Consider the following 27,379-nt stretch of genomic DNA (forward strand, 5'->3'; position numbering starts at 1 on the left):
CTCAGGAGTTGGAGGTACTAGGGGGCCACACTGGGCTCCACGGGGGGCCAATAACCATACAGGGTCAGGACGGGTCACTGCGGGTTAGTGCGAGGACGGGGCGTGAATCTGCGGGCAGTACACAGGGAGTGGGGTGGTGTGGACGTCTCACAAAGAGCAGTTTGTTGGTGGGTAGAGGGAAATCTATAATTTTTCCGGTAAACAGAGTCAGGTAGCCTGGCGTTCCAGGAATAACACAGATTAACCCGTGCCCAGCAGAGCCTCCGCTATACGCACACACACAGTAACCACAGCTTGTGCTTCAACACTTATTTATTGTTGGCTATATACAGTAACAATGATATAAATGTAGCTGAACACCCTGTACGGACGACAGGCACTCCTGGAGTGATGAGCCGGTGTCTTCCCATTGCTGGATATAATCGATAAAATGGAGCGTCCCGGGCATAGCGGTGCCAGGACGGACGCTTTTCTCCAATATAAAACCGGGTTCCGGATCAGCATCCAGAAACTAAAGTGCTTTTATCTTTAAGTAAGTTCTGGTGTTGCACTGTTATTTCCATCAACGGAGTTGGAGGGAACGAGAGCAGGTAGAAAAATCGGTACTAAAATGACATTATGACGCACTTGGCTTATAAGACGGCTCTGGTCCAACGAATCGGGGGTCAGGCCCACAATCTCCTCTGCAGAAAACTGGGACAGGGACTCCAGGGGATTAGAACTAGGGTGAAAGGTTACTAGCTGGGAACATCATCTCAGACGTGCTCCAGCCACGGCGTCCATGTGCAGAACAACAGACGTCACATAGAAAACAAAGGCATGTTTAACTGGTTCAATAAAACGAATATACTGACAGGTGTGATAGAGGTTTGGCTGACGTTCTACCCTAATTCCTGATCATTCCATCCCTAGGGGGCGCTGTCCAACTGGGATGTAATGTTAACACTTTGCTTCCTGGCCGATTACTATACCTCCTCCTACTCTCGTTACTAAGCACATAAATGAAGGGTAGTAAGGTTAGCGTTATCCCTCCCATCATCTACGTAACGCCTGCAGAGCAATAAAGTGACAATAAAACTTGGGCGTATTTTGCATTTACTGTAGAACGCAGTATTGCGTTGACGACTTACATAGCCGGGTTAGTTGCGTGGGGGCATTGGTGAAATCGAGGCAAGAGGCAATTCTACGGTCACATATCGTAAACGCATATGTTACTCCCGCCCCAGGGATGGGCATCTAAGGGCCACAGTCCCCAGCCGGCTGCGCATTAGTAACTTCTGCTGTTACCCAGACTTCATGATATAATTCTGGACTCCTCTAGCAGCCGGAAGGTGGGTACTGACGAGCACATCCCCCGCTTATCCAGTCTTTGCGTCTGCCATTAATCCCATCGGTTGCCCTACCATCATCCAAAGGACGCGGTAATCCAATCTCCTAGTATCCAATCTCCAGGTCTTCCTTCCTGCGTCTCTGAGTAAACAAGGAGCTGAAGGGGTACAGCTTGGCTTTGGCGTGGAACCTCTGTCCGGCGATCTCTATGTCATACTCTCCTCGGTTGATGAATTCTGGGGTGATTGGATTCTGGCTGTGGATGAATCCCAGGCACACGTGCCGCCCGAGTGTGTAGCTATAGGCACTGCTGGTCGTCTTACCCACATGCTCCCCGTTGCGGTAGATGGGCTCCCCCCACCAGGGCCAGAGGTCTAGATCTGTGTCGTGATCCTCCAAGATAAACATTGTAAACCGTTTAAAGACCCCTTCTTCGCGTTGCCGCAGCAAGGCGTCCCGGCCAATGAAGTCGTAGCCCTGGCAAGTGAAAGGAAAGCGTTATCTGTGCACAAGTAGCAGGAACCCTCCTATGCGGACACGCGGCGTCGCTCTGCGTTTGTTATTACAGCGCAGGCTTAGCAGGGATTAATGGGACAGTGGGGGCCAGACACACAGGAACTGATACAGAGCTGATGTTCACGTAGTTGATTATCTGTAACCGAGCGTGCGCAGACGTTTCTGAGAACCCCTACGGCGCATGCGTTACCCAAAGGTGCTGCTGCGATCTGGTCAGATGGTACCAGAAATAAGAGGGGGGGGGGGGGGCGTGGTGGTGGACGCTCCCGGGGGGTTGCTGGGCTATGTACCTTGTCCAGCTTGACTCGGAACTCCCGCCCACATTCCAGCGGCGTGGTGAAAGCGTCCAGGTCTTGGCCCCAGAAGGCAAAGAATTTCTCAATCCGCAGACTCCTCAGTGAATAGTAACCAGCGTTCCGGATCCCATACTTCTGGCCAACGCTCATGATCTCGTTGTAAACGTGCAAAGCGTACTGCGGGCAGAACAGAGAACATCCATGTGACACTGGCAGAACAGGGAAAGCAAGTGAAGCAAATGTGTGCCTGCCAAACTCTGCCCTCCAGGCAGTACATGTTTTCCAGATCTCATAGCTGGGGCACAGGTGCATTCATTACTTACTGACAAGTTATAAGAGACAAACAAAGGTCCCGAGCACTGAGCCTGGGAAACACGAGCGGTGAGGGGTCCCGAGAACTGATCCTGAGATACATGAGTGGTTAAATAGGGGCCCCGAGCACCGAGCATGGGAAACACAAGCGGTTAGATAGGGGTCCCGAGGACTGAGCCTGGGAAACATGAGCAGTTAAATAAGGGGTCCCGGGGACTGAGCCTGGGAAACACGAGCTGCGCAGGGTTCCGAGGACTGAGTCTGGGAAACACGAGCGGTGCAGGGTCCCGAGGACTGAGTCTGGGAAACATGAGCGGTGAGGAGTCCCGAGGACTGAGCCTGGGAAACACGAGCGGTGCAGGGTCCCAAGGACTGAGTCTGGGAAACATGAGCGGTGAGGGGTCTCGACGACTGAGCCAGGGAAACACGAGCGGTTAGTAAGGGGTCCCGGGGACTGAGCCTGAGAAACACGAGCGGTGAGGGGTCTCGAGGACTGAGCCAGGGAAACACGAGCGGTTAGTAAGGGGTCCCGAGAACTAAGCCTGGGAAACATGAGCGGTGAAGAGTGGTTAGTAAGGGGTCCGGAGGACTGAGCCTGGGAAACCCGAGCGGTTAGTAAGGGCTACCGAGAACTAAGCCTGGGAAACACGAGCAGTTAAGTAAGGGGTCCGGAGGACTGAGCCTGGGAAACATGAGCGGTGAAGAGTCCCGAGGACTGAGCCAGGGAAACACGAGCGGTTAGTAAGGTGTCCCGGGAACTGAGCCTGAGGAACACGAGCGGTGAGGGGTCTCGAGGACTGAGCCAGGAAAATACGAGCGGTTAGTAAGGGGTCCCGGGGACTGAGCCTGAGAAACACAAGCGGTGAGGGGTCTCGAGGACTGAGCCAGGGAAATACGAGCGGTTATTAAGGGGTCCCGGGGACTGAGCCTGAGAAACACAAGCGGTGAGGGGTCTCGAGGACTGAGCCTGGGAAACACAAGCGGTGCAGGGTCCCAAGGACTGAGTCTGGGAAACATGAGCGGTGAGGGGTCTCGACGACTGAGCCAGGGAAACACGAGCGGTTAGTAAGGGGTCCCGGGGACTGAGCCTGAGAAACACGAGCGGTGAGGGGTCTCGAGGACTGAGCCAGGGAAACACGAGCGGTTAGTAAGGGGTCCCGAGAACTAAGCCTGGGAAACATGAGCGGTGAAGAGTGGTTAGTAAGGGGTCCGGAGGACTGAGCCTGGGAAACCCGAGCGGTTAGTAAGGGCTACCGAGAACTAAGCCTGGGAAACACGAGCAGTTAAGTAAGGGGTCCGGAGGACTGAGCCTGGGAAACATGAGCGGTGAAGAGTCCCGAGGACTGAGCCAGGGAAACACGAGCGGTTAGTAAGGTGTCCCGGGAACTGAGCCTGAGGAACACGAGCGGTGAGGGGTCTCGAGGACTGAGCCAGGGAAATACGAGCGGTTAGTAAGGGGTCCCGGGGACTGAGCCTGAGAAACACAAGCGGTGAGGGGTCTCGAGGACTGAGCCAGGGAAATACGAGCGGTTAGTAAGGGGTCCCGGGGACTGAGCCTGAGAAACACAAGCGGTGAGGGGTCTTGAGGACTGAGCCAGGGAAATACGAGCGGTTAGTAAGGGGTCCCGGGGACTGAGCCTGAGAAACACAAGCGGTGAGGGGTCTCGAGGACTGAGCCAGGGAAATACGAGCGGTTAGTAAGGGGTCCCGGGGACTGAGCCTGAGAAACACGAGCGGTGAGGGGTCTCGAGGACTGAGCCTGGGAAACACGAGCAGTTAAATAAGGGGTCCCGGGGACTGAGCCTGGGAAACACGAGGGTTCCGAGGACTGAGTCTGGGAAACACGAGCGGTGCAGGGTCCCGAGGACTGAGTCTGGGAAACATGAGCGGTGAGGAGTCCCGAGGACTGAGCCTGGGAAACACTGGCGGTGCAGGGTCCCAAGGACTGAGTCTGGGAAACATGAGCGGTGAGGGGTCTCGTCGACTGAGCCAGGGAAACACGAGCGGTTAGTAAGGGGTCCCGGGGACTGAGCCTGAGAAACACGAGCGGTGAGGGGTCTCGAGGACTGAGCCAGGGAAACACGAGCGGTTAGTAAGGGGTCCCGAGAACTAAGCCTGGGAAACATGAGCGGTGAAGAGTGGTTAGTAAGGGGTCCGGAGGACTGAGCCTGGGAAACCCGAGCGGTTAGTAAGGGCTACCGAGAACTAAGCCTGGGAAACGCGAGCAGTTAAGTAAGGGGTCCCGAGGACTGAGTCTGGGAAACATGAGCGGTGAGGAGTCCCGAGGACTGAGCCTGGGAAACACTGGCGGTGCAGGGTCCCAAGGACTGAGTCTGGGAAACATGAGCGGTGAGGGGTCTCGTCGACTGAGCCAGGGAAACACGAGCGGTTAGTAAGGGGTCCCGGGGACTGAGCCTGAGAAACACGAGCGGTGAGGGGTCTCGAGGACTGAGCCAGGGAAACACGAGCGGTTAGTAAGGGGTCCCGAGAACTAAGCCTGGGAAACATGAGCGGTGAAGAGTGGTTAGTAAGGGGTCCGGAGGACTGAGCCTGGGAAACCCGAGCGGTTAGTAAGGGCTACCGAGAACTAAGCCTGGGAAACGCGAGCAGTTAAGTAAGGGGTCCGGAGGACTGAGCCTGGGAAACATGAGCGGTGAAGAGTCCCGAGGACTGAGCCAGGGAAACACGAGCGGTTAGTAAGGTGTCCCGGGAACTGAGCCTGAGGAACACGAGCGGTGAGGGGTCTCGAGGACTGAGCCAGGGAAATACGAGCGGTTAGTAAGGGGTCCCGGGGACTGAGCCTGAGAAACACAAGCGGTGAGGGGTCTCGAGGACTGAGCCAGGGAAATACGGGCGGTTAGTAAGGGGTCCCGGGGACTGAGCCTGAGAAACACGAGCGGTGAGGGGTCTCGAGGACTGAGCCAGGGAAACACGAGCGGTTAGATAGGTGTCCCGAGGACTGAGCCTGGGAGACACGAGTGGTTAGTAAGGGGTCCGGAGGACTGAGCCTGGGAAACACGAGCGGTTAGTAAGGGGTCCCGAGAACTAAGCCTGGGAAACACGAGCGGTTACTAAGGGGTCTGGAGGACTGAGCCTGGGAAACACGAGCGGTTAGTAAGGCGTCTTGAGGACTGAGCCTGGGAAACATGAGCGGTGCAGGGTCCTGAGGACTGAGCCTGGGAAACACTGGATTTCTGCAGAGAACTGATAGGAACAATAACGCTACTTGCCGTCATCCCAAGTGCTGGAGGGAGCCCAGACATCGCTACTGTCCCGTGGTGTAAGATGCATTTGGCATATCTGGGACTGGCTAGTAACGCAGCTTGGGTGCCACCACAGAAATAAGCTGATCACACTAGTGTGGGAAGTGTCCAGTGCCATGCTCATTCCTGGCAGCATAGCATGGCGTCGCCAGCAGGCACTGAGCCCGGACATGTGTAGGCCACTCACCTCAATGGGAATGTAGAGAGTGAAGCCTGGCTCTCCTGTATGCGTCATGCTGAGGACCCGGATCCCGTTGGCATATCCCACACTCATCTCCTGCAGAGGAATAAAGACGCAGAGAATGGGGATCAGCGCGGTTACTGGGCTCCGGAGCGCCAGGGCTGAGCGCGTTCTCTCACCTTGCAGAACAAGGATGGAAAGTGGTCAGGGGTCATCGGAGCATAGGACAACTCCGACAGCACATCCATGGCACGTGGTCCAATCAGGTTCAGGGCTGCAGAACAGGAGACATTGGGAACACAAAGCCGTAATGCTGGACATTAGCGTGGGACAGACATGGGTTTGGTGCGCTTCACCGCAGCACAGCCGTATGGGAACGTTTTGGCACCAACTGATCAAAATGCACGTTCTACTAACTCCAAGTGAAAAGGGGTTAAAAAACAACATCTCACTCGGTACAGCTGAATATAAAGGGGGGATTCAATCCTCTGCCATGCCTGCAAATACCCACACTGCCGAAAATGATGGTAGAGGAACACTGCAGATTTTCCCAGGCACCACTGTGGGCTGAGGTCTGCGGCCGCGAGTTGCCGGGGAAATTGTTCAAATGTTTTATTGAATCTACTGGTTTTAAGGTTTCAAAGCTCATTTCCAAATGCTGGCGATAGACTGAGATAAAACTCCGCGTCAGACAGACGCTGCCGCACACGGTGAGACAAGTGGTCTGTCTGACGGGGGGTATATCCACACACAGATCCGGGCAGCGCTGATCACATCTGCCGGGAGCCCGACACAGCGATGACTGCGGCTCCGTCACGGCAATACACGCCAATTATCGGGTGATCGGGGTGATAAGTGCAGTCTTTATTCCAATATGAATTGTCACCACCCCACCCGGGATACTTGTAACCACTCGGAGCCCCTTCATCTGCCAGGATTTACATTTACTGAACGCTGGTTCCTCTAGGCAGCAGACCCAGAGGATACACGCTCAGGTCGCGGTCACACAGCAGGAGGAGGAGGATGTAAATGTATCCACGGTTCCACCGTGGCGTTCCTGCACACAGATACAGTGTAATTCAGCAGACATATATGATTATTATTATTATTATTATCCTTCTATCCCTGTGTCCTGACCCTATAACTCAGAGTGAAAAGTACAAATTGCTCCAGGAACAAAGCATTATACAACGCAAGGGGGCCAAATGCATATAACTCCCCGTGCATGTTATATCTGCTCCCCCTGCACTGCATGCCAAGGGGCACACTGCTCAGAGTCAGAATCCGGCTCGCGGGGTGTACATGTCATGTGACCAGGGATGCCCAAACTTTCACATACACCTGCAGATACAGCCCCGGCGTAGTTCTCCACCCTGTACCTGTGTATTTCCAGGTCACGTCCTCCAGCAGCAGATCACTGTCACGCGGCATGTGCTGCCTCAGCCAGGACCAGCAATGCACCTGCTGGTCTGTGGGAGAGATCATGAAGAAGCTGCAAAGGACAATGAAAGGGATGGAGTCACCGTCTACACAGAGAGACACTCAGAGGGCACCTACCCCAGCACTGGCTGAGGCTGATAACTTAGTCTCCCCTCCTCCTGGCCGTAGGGGGGGTTACAGTGGGGCCCCCCCGGGGGGGGGGGGAGGGGGGAGGAAGAGAGACTGCAGCCCCAGGGGGAGGAGAGACTGGACCCTGGACCTGTTGGGGTGTGTGTGGGGGTGGTGATGTCGGGGGTTGGGACTGCACCCAGGGGAGGAGGGGTAACTTGCAGAGGCGGAGCAGTGAGAGAACCTGTATTGCAGCCACAGACCTGCGTTTGTTGAGCCGAACTACACTGCAGTCGTTCTCATATCCCCCCCGCTCGTTCAGCATTCCCGTGTGGACAATGTGCCCTACAGGGACGTCCAGATCATTGGAGAAGAGATACTGCAGAATTTCAGCGCCTGGTCTCCCGGGGACTGCAAGACAGAACACAGAGGCGGACAAGACAATGTGATAACAGACAGGGATATACAGAAGAATGAATTCCAGGGGGATATCGGGAGGGGAACAAACTAATCCTGGAAAATAACACACGATATAGACAGACTTGAGGCAGGATGGGGGGGGGGGGGGGGCTCCCACTGATATAGACGGATAACATGAAGCAGGATGAGGGGGGGGGGGGGGGGGCTCACGCTGATATAGACGGATACATGAAGCAGGAACTGAGGGGGGGGGGGGGGGGGGGGGGGGGGGCTCACGCTGATATAGACGGATAACGTAAAGCAGGAATGGGGGGGTGGGGGGGGGGGCTCACGCTGATATAGACGGATAACATGAAGCAGGAATGGGGGGGGGGCTCTCACGCTGATATAGACGGATAACATGAAGCAGGAATGGGGGGGGGGGCTCACACTGATAACATGAAGGGGAATGGGGGGGGGGGGGGACCACGCTGATAGACGGATAACATGAAGCAGGAATGGGGGGGGGCGTCACGCTGATTAGACGGATAACATGAAGCAGATGGGGGGGGGGGGGGGGCTCACGCTGATATAGACGGATAACATGAAGCAGGAATGGGGGGGGGGGGGGGCTCACGCTGATATAGACGGATAACATGAAGCAGGAATGGGGGGGGGGGGCTCACACTGATATAGACGGATAACATGAAGCAGGAATGGGGGGGGGGGGGGCTCACGCTGATATAGACGGATAACATGAAGCAGGAATGGGGGGGGGGCTCACACTGATATAGACTGATAACATGAAGCAGGAATGGGGGGGGGGCTCACACTGATATAGACGGATAACATGAAGCAGGAATGGGGGGGGGGGCTCACACTGATATAGACGGATAACGTGAAGCAGGAATGGGGGGGGGGGGGGGGCTCACACTGATATAGACGGATAACATGAAGCAGGAATGGGGGGGGGGCTCACGCTGATATAGACGGATAACGTGAAGCAGGAATGGGGGGGGGGGGGGGGGGGGGGGGGCTCACGCTGATATAGATGGATAACATGAAGCAGCAGGAATGGGGGGGTGCTCACGCTGATATAGACGGATAACATGAAGCAGGAATGGGGGGGGGGGGGGGCTCACGCTGATATAGACGGATAACATGAAGCAGGAATGGGGGGGGCGCTCACTGATATAGACGGATAACATGAAGTAGGAATGGGGGGGGGATCACGCTGATAAGACGGATAACATGAAGCAGGAATGGGGGGGGCTCACACTGATATAGACGGATAACATGAAGCAGGAATTGGGAGGGGGGGGGCTCACGCTGATATAGACGGATAACATGAAGCAGGTATATGGGGGGGGCTCACGCTGATATAGACGGATAACATGAAGCAGGTATATGGGGGGGGGGGGGGGCTCACGCTGATATAGACGGATACATGAAGCAGGAATGGGGGGGCTCACGCTGCTATGGACGGATGACATGAAGCAGGAATGGGGGGGGGGGGGGTTTACGGCTGAGTATAGACGGATAACATGAAGCAGGAATGGGGGGGGGGGGGGGCTCACGCTGATATAGACGGATAACCTGAAACAGGAATGGGGGGGGGGGGGGGGGGGCGGGAGGGGCCTCACGCTGATATAGACGGATAACATGAAGCAGGAATGGGGGGGGGGGGGGGGGGGCTCACGCTGATATAGACGGATAACATGAAGCAGGAATGGGGGGGGCTCACACTGATATAGATGGATAACATGAAGCAGGAATGGGGGGGGGGCTCACACTGATATAGACGGATAACATGAAGTAGGAATGGGGGGGGGGGATCACGCTGATATAGACGGATAACATGAAGCAGGAATGGGGGGGGCTCACACTGATATAGACGGATAACATGAAGCAGGAATGGGGGGGGGGGGGGGGGGGCTCACACTGATATAGACGGATAACATGAAGCAGGATTGGGGGGGGGGGCTCACGCTGATATAGACGGATAACATGAAGCAGGTATGGGGGGGGGGAGGGGGGGGGGGCTCACGCTGATATAGACGGATAACATGAAGCAGGTATATGGGGGGGGGGCTCACGCTGATATAGACGGATAACATGAAGCAGGATGGGGGGGGCTCACGCTGCTATGGACGGATAACATGAAGTAGGAATGGGGGGGGATCACGCTGATATAGACGGATAACATGAAGCAGGAATGGGGGGGCTCACACTGATATAGACGGATAACATGAAGCAGGATGGGGGTGGGGTGGGGGTGGCTCACACTGATATAGACGGGATAACATGAAGCAGGAATGGGGGGGCTCACGCTGCTATGGACGGATAACATGAAGCAGGAATGGGGGGGGCTCACGCTGCTATGGACGGATGACATGAAGCAGGAATGGGGGGGGGGGGGGCTCACGCTGATGTAGACGGAAAACATGAAGCAGGAATGAAGGGGGGGCTCACGCTGATATAGACGGATAACATGAAGCAGGAACGGGGGGAGGGGGGCTCACGCTGATATAGACGGATAACATGAAGCAGGAATGGGGGGGGGGGGGGGCTCACGCTGCTATGGACGGATAACATGACGCAGGATGGGGGAGGGGGGCCCACACTGATATAGACGGATAACATGGAGCAGTAATGGGGGGGGGGGGGGCCTCACGCTGATATAGACGGATAACATTGGGCAGGAATGGGGGGGCTCACGCGGATGTAGACGGATAACATGAAGCAGGAATGGGGGCTCACGGTGATATAGACGGATAACATGAAGCAGGAATGGGGGGGGGGCTCACGCTGCTATGGATGGTTAACATGAAGCAGGAATGGGGGGGGGGGCTCATGCTGATACAGACGGATAACATGAAGCAGGAATTGGGGGGGGGGGCCCACGCTGATGCAGACGGATAACATGAGGCAGGAATGGGGGGGGGGGGCTCACGCTGATATAGACGGATAACATGAAGCAGGAATGGGGGAGGGGGCTCACGCTGATATAGATGGGTAACATGGAGCAGGAATGGGGGGGGGGCTCACGCTGATGTAGACAGATAACATGAAGCAGGAATGGGGAAGGGGGGGGCGGCTCACGCTGATATAGATGGATAACATGGAGCAGAAATGGGGGGGGCTCACGCCGATGTAGACAGATAACTTGAAGCAGGAATGGGGGGGGCTCACGCTGATGTAGACGGATAACATGAAGCAGGAATGGGGGAGGGGGCTCACACTGATATAGACATATAACATGAAGCAGGAATGGGGGGGGGGGCTCACACTGATATAGACGGATAACATGAAGCAGGAATGGGGAAGGGGGGGGGGGGGCTCACGCTGATATAGACGGTTAACATGAAGTAGGAATGGGCGGGGGGCTCACGCTGATATAGACGGATAACATGAAGTAGGAATGGGGGGGGCTCAAGCTGATATAGACGGGAAAACATGAAGCAGGAATGGGGGGGGGGGTCTCACACTGATATAGACGATAACATGGAGCAGGAATGGGGGGGGGGGGGGGGCTCGCGCTGATATGGACGGATAACATGGAGCAGGAATGGGGGGGGCTCACGCTGATGTAGACGGATAACATGAAGCAGGAATGAAGGGGGAAGGGCTCACGCTGATATAGACGGATAACATGAAGCAGGAATGGGGGGGGGGGGGGGGGGCTGGCACGCTGGCTAGTGGGAGCGGGATGAGAGGCTATGGGAAGCAGGAATGGGGGAGGGGCCCACACTGATATAGACGGATAACATGGAGCAGTAATGGGGGGGGGGGGGGGAGGGGGGGGGCCTCACGCTGATATAGACGGATAACATTGGGGCAGGAATGGGGGGGGGGCTCACGCTGATGTAGACGGATAACATGGAGCAGGAATGGGGGGGGGCTCACACTGATATAGACGGATAACATGAAGCAGGAATGGGGGGGGGGCTCACGCTGATGTAGACGGATAACATGGAGCAGGAATGGGGGGGGGCTCACACTGATATAGACGGATAACATGAAGCAGGAATGGGGGGGGGGGGCTCACGCTGATGTAGACGGATAACATGGAGCAGGAATGGGGGGGGGGCTCACACTGATATAGACGGATAACATGAAGCAGGAATGGGGGGGGGGGCTCACGGTGATATAGACGGATAACATGAAGCAGGAATGGGGGGGGGGGGGGGGGGGCTCACGCTGCTATGGATGGATAACATGAAGCAGGAATGGGGGGGGGGGGGCTCACGCTGATACAGACGGATAACATGAAGCAGGAATGGGGGGGGGGGGGCTCACGCTGATATAGACGGATAACATGGAGCAGGAATTGGGGGGGGGGGGGGCTCACGCTGATGTAGACGGTTAACATGAAGCAGGAGTGGGGGGGGGCTCACGCTGATGTAGACGGATAACATGAAGCAGGAATGGGGGGGGGGGGGGGGCTCTAGACGGATAACATGAAGCAGGAATGGGGGTGGGGTGGCTCACACTGATATAGACGGATAACATGAAGCAGGAGGATGGGGGAAGGGGGGGGGGGGGGGGCTCACGCTGATATAGACGGTTAACATGAAGTAGGAATGGGCGGGGGGGCTCACGCTGATATAGACGGATAACATGGAGCAGGAATGGGGGGGGGGGTGGCTCACGCTGATCTAGACGGATAACATGGAGCAGGAATGGGGGGGGGGGGGCTCACGCTGATGTAGACGGAAAACATGAAGCAGGAATGAAGGGGGGGGGCTCACGCTGATATAGACGGATAACATGAAGCAGGAACGGGGGGGGAGGGGGGGGGGGGGGGCTCACGCTGATATAGACGGATAACATGAAGCAGGAATGGGGGGGGGGGGGGGGCTCACGCTGCTATGGACGGATAACATGAAGCAGGAATGGGGGAGGGGGCCCACACTGATATAGACGGATAACATGGAGCAGTAATGGGGGGGGGCCTCACGCTGATATAGACGGATAACATTGGGCAGGAATGGGGGGGGGGGCTCACGCTGATGTAGACGGATAACATTGGGCAGGATGGGGGGGGGGGCTCACGCGGATGTAGACGGATAATATGAAGCAGGAATGGGGGGGGGGGGGCGGGCTCACGCTGATGTAGACGGATAACATGGAGCAGGAATGGGGGGGGCTCACACTGATATAGACGGATAACATGAAGCAGGAATGGGGGGGGGGGGGCTCACGGTGATATAGACGGATAACATGAAGCAGGAATGGGGGGGGGGGGCTCACGCTGCTATGGATGGTTAACATGAAGCAGGAATGGGGGGGGGGGGGCTCACGCTGATACAGACGGATAACATGAAGCAGGAATTGGGGGGGGGGGCCCCCTACTCTTTTTGATGCAGACGGATAACATGAGGCAGGAATGGGGGGGGGGGGGGGGGCTCACGCTGATATAGACGGATAACATGAAGCAGGAATGGGGGAGGGGGCTCACGCTGATATAGACGGATAACATGGAGCAGGAATGGGGGGGGGCTCACGCTGATGTAGACAGATAACATGAAGCAGGATGGGGAAGGGGGGGGGCGGCTCACGCTGATATAGACGGATAACATGGAGCAGAATGGGGGGGGGCTCACGCCGATGTGACGGATAACTTGAAGCAGGAATGGGGGGGGGGCTCACGCTGATGTAGACGGATAACATGAAGCAGGAATGGGGGAGGGGGCTCACACTGATATAGACGGATAACATGAAGCAGGAATGGGGGGGGGGGGGGCTCACACTGATATAGACGGATAACATGAAGCAGGAATGGGGAGGGGGCTCACACTGATATAGACTGATAACATGAAGCAGGAATGGGGGAGGGGGCTCACACTGATATAGACGGATAACATGAAGCAGGCAATGGGGGGAGGGGGGCTCACACTGATATAGACGGATAACATGAAGCAGGAATGGGGGTGGGGGGTGGCTCACACTGATATAGACGGATAACATGAAGCAGGAATGGGGGAAGGGGGGGGGGGCTCACGCTGATATAGACGGATAACATGGAGCAGGAATGGGGGGGGGCTCACGCTGATGTAGACGGATAACATGAAGCAGGAATGAAGGGGGGGGGGGGGCTCACGCTGATATAGACGGATAACATGAAGCAGGTACGGGGGGGGGCTCACGCTGATATAGACGGATAACATGAAGCAGGAACGGGGGGGGGGGGCTCACGCTGCTATGGACGGATAACATGAAGCAGGAATGGGGGAGGGGGCCCACACTGATATAGACGGATAACATGGAGCAGTAATGGGGGGGGGGGGGGGGGGGGGGGCCTCACGCTGATATAGACGGATAACATTGGGCAGGAATGGGGGGGGGCTCACGCTGATGTAGACGGATAACATGGAGCAGGAATGGGGGGGGGGCTCGCACTGATATAGACGGATAACATGAAGCAGGAATGGGGGGGGGCTCACGCTGATGTAGACGGATAACATGAAGCAGGAATGGGGGGGGGGGGGGGGCTCACGGTGATATAGACGGATAACATGAAGCAGGAATGGGGGGGGGGGGGGGGGCTCACGCTGCTATGGATGGATAACATGAAGCAGGAATGGGGGGGGGGGGCTCTCGCTGATATAGACGGATAACATGAAGCAGGAATGGGGGGGGGGGGGGCTCACGCTGCTATGGACGGATACATGAAGCAGGAATGGGGGAGGGGGCTCACACGGATATAGACAGATAACATGAAGCAGGAATGGGGAAGGGGGGGGGGGCTCACGCTGACATAGACGGATAACATGAAGCAGGAATGGGGGGGGGGCTCACGCTGATATAGACGGATAACATGGAGCAGGAATGGGGGGGGGCTCACGCTGATATAGACGAATAACTTGAAGCAGGAATGGGGGGGGGGCTCACGCTGATATAGACGGATAACATGGAGCAGGAATGGGGGGGGGGGGGGGCTCACACTGATATAGACGATAACATGGAGCAGGAATGGGGGGGCTCACGCTGATATAGACGGATAACATGAGCAGGAATGGGGGGGCTCACGCTGATATAGACGGATAACATGGAGCAGGAATGGGGGGGGGGGGGGGGCTCACACTGATATAGACGGATAACTTGAAGCAGGAATGGGGGGGGGCTCACGCTGATATAGACGGATAACTTGAAGCAGGAATGGGGGGGGGCTCACGCTGATATAGACGGATAACATGGAGCTGGAATGGGGGGGGGGGGGGGGGGCTCACGCTGATAGTCGGATAACTTGAAGCAGGAATGGGGGGGCTCACGCTGCTATGGACGGATGACATGAAGTAGGAATGAGGGGGGGGGGGGCTCACGCTGCTATGGGCGGATAGCATGAAGTAGGAATGGGGGGTGGGGGGGGGGGGCGCTCACGCTGATACAGACGGATAACATGGAGCAGGAATGGGGGGGGGGGCGGGGGGCTCACGCTGACATAGATGGATAACATGAAGTAGGAATGGGGGGGGTGCTCACGCTGATGTAGACTGATAACATGGAGCAGGAATGGGGGGGGGGGCTCACACTGATATAGACGGATAACATGAAACAGGAATGGGGGGGGGGGGCTCACACTGAGACGGATAACATGGAGCAGGAATGGGGGGGGGGCTCACGCTGATATGGACGGATAACATGAAGTAGGAATGGGGGGGGGGGGGGCTCACGCTGATATAGACGGATAACATGAAGCAGAAATGGGGGGGGGGACTCACGCCGATATAGACGGATAACATGAAGCAGGAATGGGGGGGGGGGGGGGGGGGGGCTCACGCTGCTATGGACGGATAACATGAAGTAGGAATGGGGGGGGGGGGGGGGGGCCTCACACTGATATAGACGGATAACATGGAGCAGGAATGGGGGGGGCTCACACTGATATAGACGGATAACATGAAGCAGGAATGGGGGGGCTCACGCTGATGTAGACGGATATGAAGCAAGAATGATGGGGGGGGGCTCACGCTGATATAGACGGATAACATGAAGTAGGAATGGGGGGGGGGGGAGGGGCTCACGCTGATACGGAGGGATAACATGAAGCAGGAATGGGGGGGGGGGGGGGCTCACGCTGATGTAGACGGATAACATGAAGCAGGAATGGGGGGGGGGGGCTCACGCGGATATAGACGGATAACATGAAGCAGGAATGGGGGGGGGGGGGGGGCTCACGCTGATATAGACGGATACATGAAGCAGGAATGGGAGAAGGGGGGGCTCATGCTGATATAGACGGAAACATGAAGCAGGAATTGGGGGGGGGGCTCACGCTGATATAGACGGATAACATGAAGCAGGAATGGGGGGGGGGGCTCACGCTGATATAGACGGATAACATGAAGCAGGAATGGGGGGGGGGGCCCTCACGTTGATGTAGACGGATAACATGAAGCATGAATGGGGGGGGGGGGGGGGCTCACGCTGATACAGATGGATAACATGAAGCAGGAATGGGGGGGGGGCTCACACTGATATAGACGGATAACATGAAGTAGGAATGATGAGGGGGGGGGGTACTCACGCTAATTTCAAACTTGGTGAAGGAAGACATGTCGATGACGCACACCGCCTCTTTGCAGCATTTCACCTCCGATCCCACAATATCAAACCAGTCTGGCTTGTAGAAGGTTTTGCTCTGATCCAGAGACAGCAGATCTAGGGACAGGAGATGTCTGCAGTCACGCCATCACTGAGCAATGTGATGAAACACCCCATAACCCCTATCCAAACAGCGCTGGCACGCCTGGATCCAGATCCCAACTCTCGCCCCATCTACAAAACCCCAGCAATGCCCCTCACCTTTCCCTGGAGGAATGAAGTATTTGGCCCTCTCGAACCCATGCTTCTCCATCCATCGGGCCCCCTGAGTGTCCAGCCGATCATAGAGGGGCGAGGTGCGCAGCTGCCGCCCGGTCTGGAAGTCCCAGCGGGGAACCTTTAGGTCGTAGATGAGAGCTGAAGAGACCAGACACAGATATTGGGCTGGGACATCTGTGCTACCTTCTCCTACAGCAATATCACCCAGTTCACCATCTTATACTTACGCATCACCTCCATCACTCTGTGCCGCAGGAAGGTTCTGCTGCTCTGCAGCCCCAAAACGCTTGATATCCAGGGGCCAGACATTATCTTGTGGGTAACCATGGACCATCCACTCTGCAAGGAACCTGTAGGAGAAGAGGAGAACGGCACTTACCCCAGGAGATGTATGTATGGGACCACACAAATGTGTCTGGTTCTTACACATGCACTGCAGCAACCAATAAGCCGTGGGAGACCGGTACAGGGAGAGGACACTTACCTTCCAGCTCCGCCTCCGAGAGAGCAGCCCTGGAGTTCATACCAGCCAGGATAAAGTATCTGAGAAGGTCGGACTCTCACCCATCACACACCGCATGTCTGGGGTAAACGATTCTGGACAGTTAACGAGACGTAGAATCTCCAGTGCCTCCAGAGAGGGCATTCGGCGCAGAAGGGCACTGAGCAGCGGTTCTGCATGAATGACAGGAAGACACCGGTACTGGTTTCTGCCAGGCCTCACCCAGTCTCTGTCATACTTCCCACCCACCCTTCCTATCGGGTGGCAATCCCAGCTTTACCAAAGTGATCCCAGTCTTCTTGCAGGTTCTGGATTTCCAGCTGGTTCCGACCCTCTCGTGAAATAGGTTTTGGGTTCTTTCAAAGCCTCCTGAGAGAATGCCACCTTGCCAACTGCGGATGTATATCCTGCCTCCGGGTCCACCACAGCTGGCGGGTGAGGGCAGAAGAAGGGGTTGGTGAGCTGTACTGCATTGCTATAGATACAGGAAAGGGCTCGGCTGGTACACTTACTTGGCGTGTTGTTCCTGTAACGGCGTGCGCAGCGGACGGGTCAGGAGGTAGAAATGTCACAGGCATGTAAAGGAATGCTGACTGGCTCCTCATTAGACAGGCCTAGCTCATAGGCTGGTGAGAGAGACACAGGGGATGAGTATGGTTACTCCAGATTACACAGCACTGCACAGAGAATATCAGTCCCTGCCCCAGGGAGTCTGTGTGTGTAGGTAGATCTCTCTCCACACACCGGGCAAGTAACCTACCATAGAAGCTCTTGTGCTTCTTGCACACTCTGCTCTGTATCTGTCTGTATCTCAGTGCTGAGATACAGACCAGAGTGTGCTAGAAGCACCAGAGCAAAGAGCGACTCCCCAGGCAGGAAAGAGGAACTGCACAGGTTGTGACAGATGCAGGGTGGCTAGAATGAACACTGCTACCAGTATGTTTTTGGAGAGTGGGAAGAGACCAGAGGAACCTCAGGCAAAGGACTAAGACATACAAACTCCACACCTATATGGTATTGGTGGGGATCGAAGCCAGGACCTGAGTGCTGTGAGGCAGCGAGCTATGCATTAGCTCGTCTAAGTTCAGCGTTAACACGCGCTATGCATGAGCACAAACCAAGCTGAAAATAAAACAGGCCCACGTGGTACACCCCTGTCACACATAGAATCAGCCATCCTGCGGGGAGGAGTCTGTTACGCAGGCTGAGAACAGAGCGTTCCCCCTCAGGCACAGGAATACATCTATATGTGCAGTCCTGGATTACCTGGCCGCGCAGTTGACAAAGTACTCGCATTCCACCTGCCCACGGTCCGTGTCCACTCCGCTGACGTGGCCTCGCTCTACCAGTACGTGGTTTATGGTGTGTGTTCGTGGACCAAGGCACCTGGGGGAGACACAAGTCACAGGTGAGAATCTCCCTGCGAGAGGACACATGCTGATAGCTGCCCAGACACGCTAGGACACTGGTCTCTCGTGGTTCAATGGGGGTCATTCAGACCCGATCGCTCGCTAGCTGGTTTTTTGCGGTCCTGCGTTCGCATAGTCGCAGCACACCAGGGAGTGTATTTTAGCTGTGCAAATGTGCGATCGCATGTGCAGCCGAGCGGTACAATAAAAGCTTTGTGCAGTTTCTGAGTAGCCCAGAACTTACTCAGCCGCTGCGATCACTTCAGCCTGTCCGGGACCGGAATTGACGTCAGACCGCCCTGCAAACGCTTGGACACACCCGCTTTTTTCCAACCACTCCCTGAAACGGTCAGTTGCCACCCAGAAACGCCTTCTTCTGTCAATCTCCTTGCGATCGGCTGTGCGAATGGATTCTTCGGAAAACCCATCGCACAGCAACGATCCGCTTTGTACCCGTGCGACGCGCCTGTGCATTGAGGTGCATACGCATGCGCAGTTCTGAGCTGATCGCAGCGCTGCAAAAAACGCTAGCGAGCGATCGGGTCTGAATGACCTCCAATGTTCCATGTAACAAGGACACAGAAGGGGGGGGGGGGGAAGAATCCAATTACTGTATGCCACACTTACGGTATCGCCGGATCTACAGCAAAAATATGTGAGTCCAGCACTAGAAGGGGCTGCAAAGGGGGAGAGTTCTGGTGACATTGTCAGCGTTCTCGCAGTGGCAACTCGCACCTAACTGGACCCCCCCCAGAGTGTCATCTACATCTCAGCTGTTACGGCCATGCCGCGTTACGTGTACGGTAGGATTACCACTGGGATCTGGTGACTCACCTTTACTCCGAGCTGCAGTCACCAAAGCTAGAGCCACATCTGCGGTGGATACGACGGAATCCTCTGGCACATACATAGCTCCAACTAGATCATGAATATTAATAAGGGGGTGGAGCTCGCCAACTTGCCTTGGCGTAATGACTCACACGGATCCCCTCATTCTAAAGATTGCAGGAAAAATGTTACAACTCCACCCGAATTATCTCAATCTAAGCAAAGATGGCGCCAGACCAATCCTCACCTTAACCGTGACACCATACGTCTGAGAGATATAAGCCGGTCCTGTGTCTGTGCCAGCAGGATGGACCCCGTTCTAGTGTAGCCTGCAGGGCAGACAAACTTTGCTCAGTCTCACACCTCAGCCTACATGGGACCAAGTTCTGCACAGCACCCTCTGCTTCCCCTAACAGCACCATCTACTCCCCCTGCACAGCACCTCTTCCCCTACACTGCACCCTCTATGTTCACTAAACAGCACCATCTACTCCCCTGCACTGCACCCAGTGCACAGCAACATCCGCTTCCCCTGTACTGCACCCTCTTCTCACCTGCACAGCACCCTCTGCTTTCCCCTCACTGCACACTCTGCACAGCACCATCCGCGTCCCCGGTACTGCACCCTCTGCTTCCCCTGTACTGCACCCTGTTTAGCTCCCTCTTCTCCCCTGCACTGCACCCTCTGCACAGTAACCTCTTTTCCCCTGCACTGCACCCTTTACACAACACAACCCGCTTCCCCTGTACTGCACCCCTCTTCTTCCCTAAACAGCACTCTCTACTCTTCTGCACAGGACTCTCTACTCCTCTGCACAGTACCCTCTTCTCCCCCGCACAGCACCCATTGCACAGCACTCTACTCCTCTGCACAGTACCCTCTTCTCCCCGCACAACACCCATTGCACAGCACTCTACTCCTCTGCACAGTATCCTCCGATTCCCTATACAGCACCCAACTCCTCTGCACAGTACCCTATGCTTCCCAGCACAGCACTCTACTCCTCTGCACAGTATCCTCTGCTCCCCTGTACAGCACCCTCTGCTCCACCGCATAGCACTCTCAACTCCTCTGCACAATACTCTCTACTCCTCTGCACAATACCCCCTGCACTCTACTCCTCTGCACAGTATCCTCTACTTCCCTGTACAGCACCCTCTGCACAGCACTGTACTCCCCCGCACAGCTCCCCCTGTACAGTACCCTCTGCTTCCCCACACAGCACCCTCTGCTTCCCCTGCACTGCACCCTTTGCACAGCACTCTACTCCTCTGCACAATATCCTCTGCTTCCCTGTACAGCACCCTCTGCACAGCACTCTACTCCTCTGCACAGTATCCTCTGCTCACCTGTACAGCACCCTCTGCACAGCACTCTACTCCTCTGCACTACACCCTCTGCACAAAAGCTGGTCATGTGCAGGTTGTAGTATGAACGTCACTTACAGCCCAAATGCAAAAGTCTCCAGATGCACCAACCCCGGCCCCTACCAGTGTGTTGTAGTGCAGGTGGATCTCTATCTTGGTGATGTCTCTGGCTGAGTGTGGCTGGGAGCATGCAGATGACTTAACTTTATGTATTTGGTGTGGCAGTATGTAAATTACAAGTAGGGTACAGCAGCTGAATATAATGGATCACCCCAGTATTACAGTGCGTCCCCCGAGTGTGACTCCTCACCTGTGGGGATCCCCGTCTCTTCCTCCAGCTGTTGATAAAGTTTGTTGGAATAATCAGCCATTTCCGTTTCTATGGAAATGTGTTTGACTGTGCTGACCGCTCCGGCACAGAACCGCGTGGAGCCAGCGGCTAACCTGCAAACAGCAGAGGACCTCTGAATGTGAGACCACCCAACGGGAAACAGCAGAGAACCTCTGAATCTGGGACCACCCATAGGGAAACAGCAGAGGACCTCTGAATGTGGGACCACCCATAGGGAAACAGCAGAGGACCTCTGAATGTGGGACCACCCATAGGACCTCGGAGTGTGGGATCACCCATAGGGAGACAGCAGAGGACCCCTGATGTGGGACCACACATAGGGAAACAGCAGAGAACCCCTGAGTGTGGGACCACCCATAGGAAAACAGCAGAGGACCTCCGAATGTGGGACCACCCATAGGAAACAGCAGAGGACCTCCGAGTGTGGGACCACCCATAGGACCTTGGAATGTGGGACCACCCATAGGGAAACAGCAGAGGACCCCTGAGTGTGGGACCGCCCATAGGGAAACAGCAGAGGACCCCTGAGTGTGGAACCGCCCATAGGGAAACAGCAGAGGACCCCTGAGTGTGGAACCGCCCATAAGGAAACAGCAGAAGACCCCTGAGTGTGGGACCACCCATAGGGAAACAGCAGAGGACCCCTGAGTGTGGGACCACCCACAGGGAAACAGCAGAGAACCCGAGTGTTGGACCACCCATAGGGAAACAGCAGAGGACCTCCGAGTGTGGGGCCACCCATAGGACCTTGGAATGTGGGACCACCCATAGGGAAACAGCAGAGGACCCCCGAGTGTGGGACCACCCATAGGGAAACAGCAGAGGACCTCCAAGTGTGGGACCACCCATAGGGAAACAGCAGAGGACCCCTGAGTATGGGACCACCCATAGGGAAACAGCAGAGAACCCCTGAGTGTGGGACCACCCATAGGGAAACAGCAGAGGACCCCTGAGTGTGGGACCACCCATAGGGAAACAGCAGAGGACCCCTGAGTGTGGGACCACCCATAGGGAAACAGCAGAGGACCCCTGAGTGTGGGACCACCCATAGGGAAACAGCAGAGGACCCCCGAGTGTGGAACCACCCATAGGGAAACAGCAGAGGACCCCTGAGTGTGGGACCACCCATAAGGAAACAGCAGAGGACCCCTGAGTGTGGAACCGCCCATAGGGAAACAGCAGAGGACCCCTGAGTGTGGGACCACCCACAGAGAAACAGCAGAAGTAGAACACATATAACGGTGACAGTCAGCATCCGTGTCCCAGGCGGTGAGCGGCCATGCTGATCTATCGGAGACTGTGATGAACATACTGACAGCAGGTGAGCATGATGGAGACATTGGGGGAGGGGGGATTACTCCGCCCACCTTCCAGTGATACCAGGACCCTGCAATGATTACCTTCCCTGCTCCAGTAACAGAACATCGTGCCAGCCCAACTTGGTCAGGTGATACGCCACTGAGGCACCCATGATGCCACCTCCACAGATGACCACCTGGGCCCGAGGAGGAAGAGCCGGTACCTCTGTGGATGCTGTACGCTGCGGAGTACACAAACAGCGCAACCCGCGACATCGTAAGCGCCCCCACAGATCTGTCAGCAAGCGGGCGTGCATCCTGGAGGGGCAGGAGAGGGTGGTCGGGGAGTCTGCAGAGAGAAAGAGAGGGTATATATAATGTCTAACCACCAGGCGAGGGGGTATATATAATGTCTGCCACCAGACGAGGGGGTATATATAATGTCTGCCACCAGACGAGGGGGTATATATAATGTCTGCCACCAGACGAGGGGGTACTTGTCCTATATTGTATAGACTGTAAGTCACTGTCTTCATGTTTTGCTTATTTGTTTACTCTGTAATTGGGCGCTGCGTATCCCATGTGGCGCCATATAAATAAAGGATAATAATAATAATAACAGTGGAGGAGGGAGCAGTAGATATGATGATATATGATACAGGGGAGGAAGGGACAGGGTGTATATAATGACACAGGGGAGGAAGGGACAGAGTATGTATAATGACACAGGGGAGGGAGGACAGGGTATATATAATGACAGGGGTCAATGTATATATAATGACACAGGGGAGGGGGGTCAGGGTATATATGTAATGACACAAGGTATATATAATGATATGTTATGGCACAGTGGGGTTGGGGGGGGGCACTGGGTATATATAACAACACAGGGTATATATAATGACACAGGGGAGGAGGGGGGAGAGGGTATATATAATGACACAGGGGAGGAGGGGGGAGAGGGTATATATAATGACACAGGGGAGGAGGGGGGAGAGGGTATATATAATGACACAGGGGAGGAGGGGGGAGAGGGTATATATAATGACACAGGGGAGGAGGGGGGAGAGGGTATATATAATGACACAGGGAAGGAGGGGGGAGAGGGTATATATATATATATATATAATGACACAGGGGAGGGGGACAGGGCATATATAATGATACAGGGGAGGAGGGGTGACAGGGTATATATAATGACACATGGTAGGGAGGCAGGGTGTGTGTATGTATGTATGTATATATATATATATATATATATATAATGATATATGGCACAGAGGGGTTGGGGGGGGGGGACACACGGGGTAAATCACTGTACAGTCCTAGAGGTGACGGAGTCCTACCACCAGTCCATGTCCCGCTGTGACCTCTGACCCCGCCGCTTCCGGATGATCTCCCTGACAGTACCAGAGCGCCTTACGTCAGCACGTAACCCGCCGCAGCCGGCCAATGACAGCGTCCGTCCACATCCACCCACACCTGTGTTTGGGAGCTGCACATGGTCAGCGAGCAGCCAATCAGGAACAAGGGCGTGGTTTATATAATTTTAATCTCTAGAAGCATGGAGCTACACAGTAATTTCTGGAGATGCAGAGAAAGGATCATGGAGCTACACTGCAAAGGCTGGAGATGCAGACCGAGGAGCGTGGAGCTACACAGAAATAGCTGTAGATGCAGGCAGAGGAGCATGGAGCTACACAGAAATAGCTGGAGATGCAGACATAGGAGCATGGAGCTACACAGAAATAGCTGGAGATGCAGACAGAGGAGCATGGGGCTACACAGCAATGGCTGGAGATGCAGGGGAAAGAGAATGGAGCTACACAGCAATGGCTGGAGAAGCAGGGGGCTTCACAGCAATGGCTGGAGATGCAGGCAGAGTAGCATGGAGCTACGCAGTACTGGTTGGAGATGCAGTCAGAAGAGCATGGAGCTACGCAGTACTGGCCGGACTTGCAGAGGAGCAGGCATCTACACAGCATACTTGCCTACCTGACCCTCTCCATGAGGGAGAAAATGCTCTGCTCCTGGACTTTCCTGGTAATGTATGATTGCCATACGAGGCTGTGATTGCCATCACCTGTGGTGAAACACCTTTCTTATCAATTAACTAGCTCACCACAGGTGATGGCAATCATACATTACCAGGAAAGTCCAGGAACAGATAATTGAGAGGGTCAGGTAGGCAAGTATGCTACACAGTAATGTCTGGAGATGCAGGCAGGGGAGCTTGGAGCTACACAGTACTGGCTGGAGATGCAGGGAGAGGAGCTCGGGCTACATAGCAATGACAAGAGATGCAGACACAGGAGCATGGAGCTACGCAGTACTGGCTGGAGTTGCAGACAGAGGAGCATGGAGCTACACAGCACTGACTGGAGATACAGGCAGGAAGCATGGAACTACAGTGCTGGCTGGAGTTGCAGGCAGACGAGCATGGATCTACACAATCATGGCAGGAGATGCATGGGGGTATATAGCAATGGCTGGGGATGCAGGGAGAGAGGAGCTACACAGTAATGGCTTGAGTTGCAGGGAGGAGCATGGAGCTACAGTAATGGTTGGGGATACAGGCAGAGGAGCATGGAGCTACTCAGCAAGGGCTAGTGATATTGGAGAGATGCATGGAGCTACACAGGAATGAATGAATGTATATGCAGAGGAAAATAAGAATTTACTTACCGATAATTCTATTTCTCATAGTCCGTAGTGGATGCTGGGAACTCCGTAAAGGACCATGGGGAATAGCGGCTCCGCAGGAGACTGGGCACAAAAGTAAAGCTTTAGGACTACCTGGTGTGCACTGGCTCCTCCCCCTATGACCCTCCTCCAAGCCTCAGTTAGGATACTGTGCCCAGACGAGCGTACACAATAAGGAAGGATTTATGAATCCCGGGTAAGACTCATACCAGCCACACCGATCACACCGTACAACCTGTGATCTGAATCCAGTTAACAGCATGATAACAGAGGAGCCTCTGGAAAGATGGCTCACAACCACAATAACCCGATTTATGTAACAATAACTATGTACAAGTATTGCAGACAATCCGCACTTGGGATGGGCGCCCAGCATCCACTACGGACTATGAGAAATAGAATTATCGGTAAGTAAATTCTTATTTTCTCTGACGTCCTAGTGGATGCTGGGAACTCCGTAAGGACCATGGGGATTATACCAAAGCTCCCAAACGGGCGGGAGAGTGCGGATGACTCTGCAGCACAGAATGAGAGAACTCCAGGTCCTCCTCAGCCAGAGTATCAAATTTGTAGAATTTAGCAAACGTGTTTGCCCCTGACCAAGTAGCTGCTCGGCAAAGTTGTAAAGCCGAGACCCCTCGGGCAGTCGCCCAAGATGAGCCCACTTTCCGTGTGGAATGGGCTTTTACAGATTTTGGCTGTGGCAGGCCTGCCACAGAATGTGCAAGCTGAATTGTGCTACAAATCCAACGAGCAATAGTCTGCTTAGAAGCAGGAGCACCCAGCTTGTTGGGTGCATACAGGATAAACAGCGAGTCAGATTTTCTGACTCCAGCCGTCCTGGAAACATATATTTTCAGGGCCCTGACTACGTCCAGCAACTTGGAGTCCTCCAAGTCCCTAGTAGCCGCAGGTACCACAATAGGCTGGTTCACGTGAAACGCTGAAAACAGCTTAGGGAGACATTGAGGATGAGTCCTCAATTCCGCCCTGTCTGGAAGATCAGATAAGGGCCTTTACAGGATAAAGCCCCCAATTCTGACACGCGCCTGGCCGAGGCCAGGGCCAACAACATGACCACTTTCCATGTGAGATATTTTAACTCCACAGATTCAAGTGGTTCAAACCAATGTGACTTTAGGAACCCCAAAACTACATTGAGATCCCAAGGTGCCACTGGAGACACAAAAGGAGGCTGTATATGCAGTACCCCTTTTACAAAACGTCTGAACTTCAGGAACTGAAGTTAGTTCTTTCTGGAAGAAAATTGACAGGGCCGAAATTTGAACCTTAATGGACCCCAATTTTAGGCACATAGACACTCCTATTTACAGGAAATGCAGGAATCGACCTAGTTGAAAATTCCTCCATCGGGGCCTTACTGGCCTCGCACCCCGCAACATATTTTCGCCAAATGCGGTGATAATGCTTTGCGGTTACATCCTTCCTGGCTTGATCAGGGTAGGGATGACTTCATCCGGAATGCCTTTTTCCTTCAGGATCCGGCGTTCAACCGCCCTGCCGTTAAACGCAGCCGCGGTAAGTCTTGGAATAGACAGGGTCCTTGCTGGAGCAGGTCCCTTCTGAGAGGTAGAGGCCACGGGTCCTCCGTGAGCATCTCTTGAAGTTCCGGGTACCAAGTCCTTCTTGGCCAATCCGGAGCCACGAGTATAGTTCTTACTCCCCTCCGTCTTATAATTCTCAGTACTTTTGGTATGAGAGGAAGAGGAGGGAACACATACACTGACTGGTACACCCACGGTGTTACCAGAGCGTCCACAGCTATTGCCTGAGGTTCCCTTGACCTGGCGCAATACCTGTCCAATTATTTGTTTAGGCGGGACGCCATCATGTCCACCTTTGGTTTTTCCCAATGGTTTACAATCATGTGGAAGACTTCTGGGTGAAGTCCCCACTCTCCCGGGTGGAGGCCGTGCCTGCTGAGGAAGTCTGCTTCCCAGTTGTCCACTCCCGGAATGAATACTGCTGACAGTGCTATCCCATGATTTTCCGCCCAGCGAAGAATCCTTGCAGCTTCTGCCATTGACTGCTTCTTGTGCCACCCTGTCTGTTTACATGGGTGACTGCCGTGATGTTGTCCGACTGGATCAACACCGGCTGACCTTGAAGCAGAGGTCTTGCTAAGCTGAGAGCATTGTAAATGGCCCTTAGCTCCAGGATATTTATGTGAAATGATGTCTCCAGGCTTGACCATAAGCCCTGGAAATTTCTTCCCTGTGTGACTGCTC

General features: G+C 54.9%; 1 protein-coding gene across 1 annotated transcript; it reads right to left on the bottom strand.

Moving 5' to 3' along the window:
* Positions 1-294: 294 nt before the first annotated feature.
* PDPR (pyruvate dehydrogenase phosphatase regulatory subunit) lies at positions 295-23,918 on the bottom strand. Its single transcript, XM_063945884.1, is given in 21 exon segments — positions 295-1,806; positions 2,136-2,318; positions 5,904-5,993; positions 6,077-6,171; positions 7,277-7,389; positions 7,709-7,838; positions 7,841-7,856; positions 16,375-16,508; positions 16,653-16,808; positions 16,898-16,947; positions 16,949-17,020; positions 17,155-17,185; positions 17,188-17,223; positions 17,226-17,345; positions 17,453-17,533; positions 17,536-17,583; positions 19,395-19,576; positions 19,657-19,738; positions 21,088-21,221; positions 22,530-22,776; positions 23,774-23,918. Coding segments are annotated over 20 exon segments (2,340 nt in total). The 5' UTR covers positions 22,745-22,776; positions 23,774-23,918; the 3' UTR covers positions 295-1,434.
* Between the last annotated feature and the right edge of the window lie 3,461 nt (positions 23,919-27,379).

This window comes from Pseudophryne corroboree, chromosome 11 (assembly GCF_028390025.1).
Source record: "Pseudophryne corroboree isolate aPseCor3 chromosome 11, aPseCor3.hap2, whole genome shotgun sequence".
NCBI lineage: Eukaryota > Metazoa > Chordata > Amphibia > Anura > Myobatrachidae > Pseudophryne > Pseudophryne corroboree.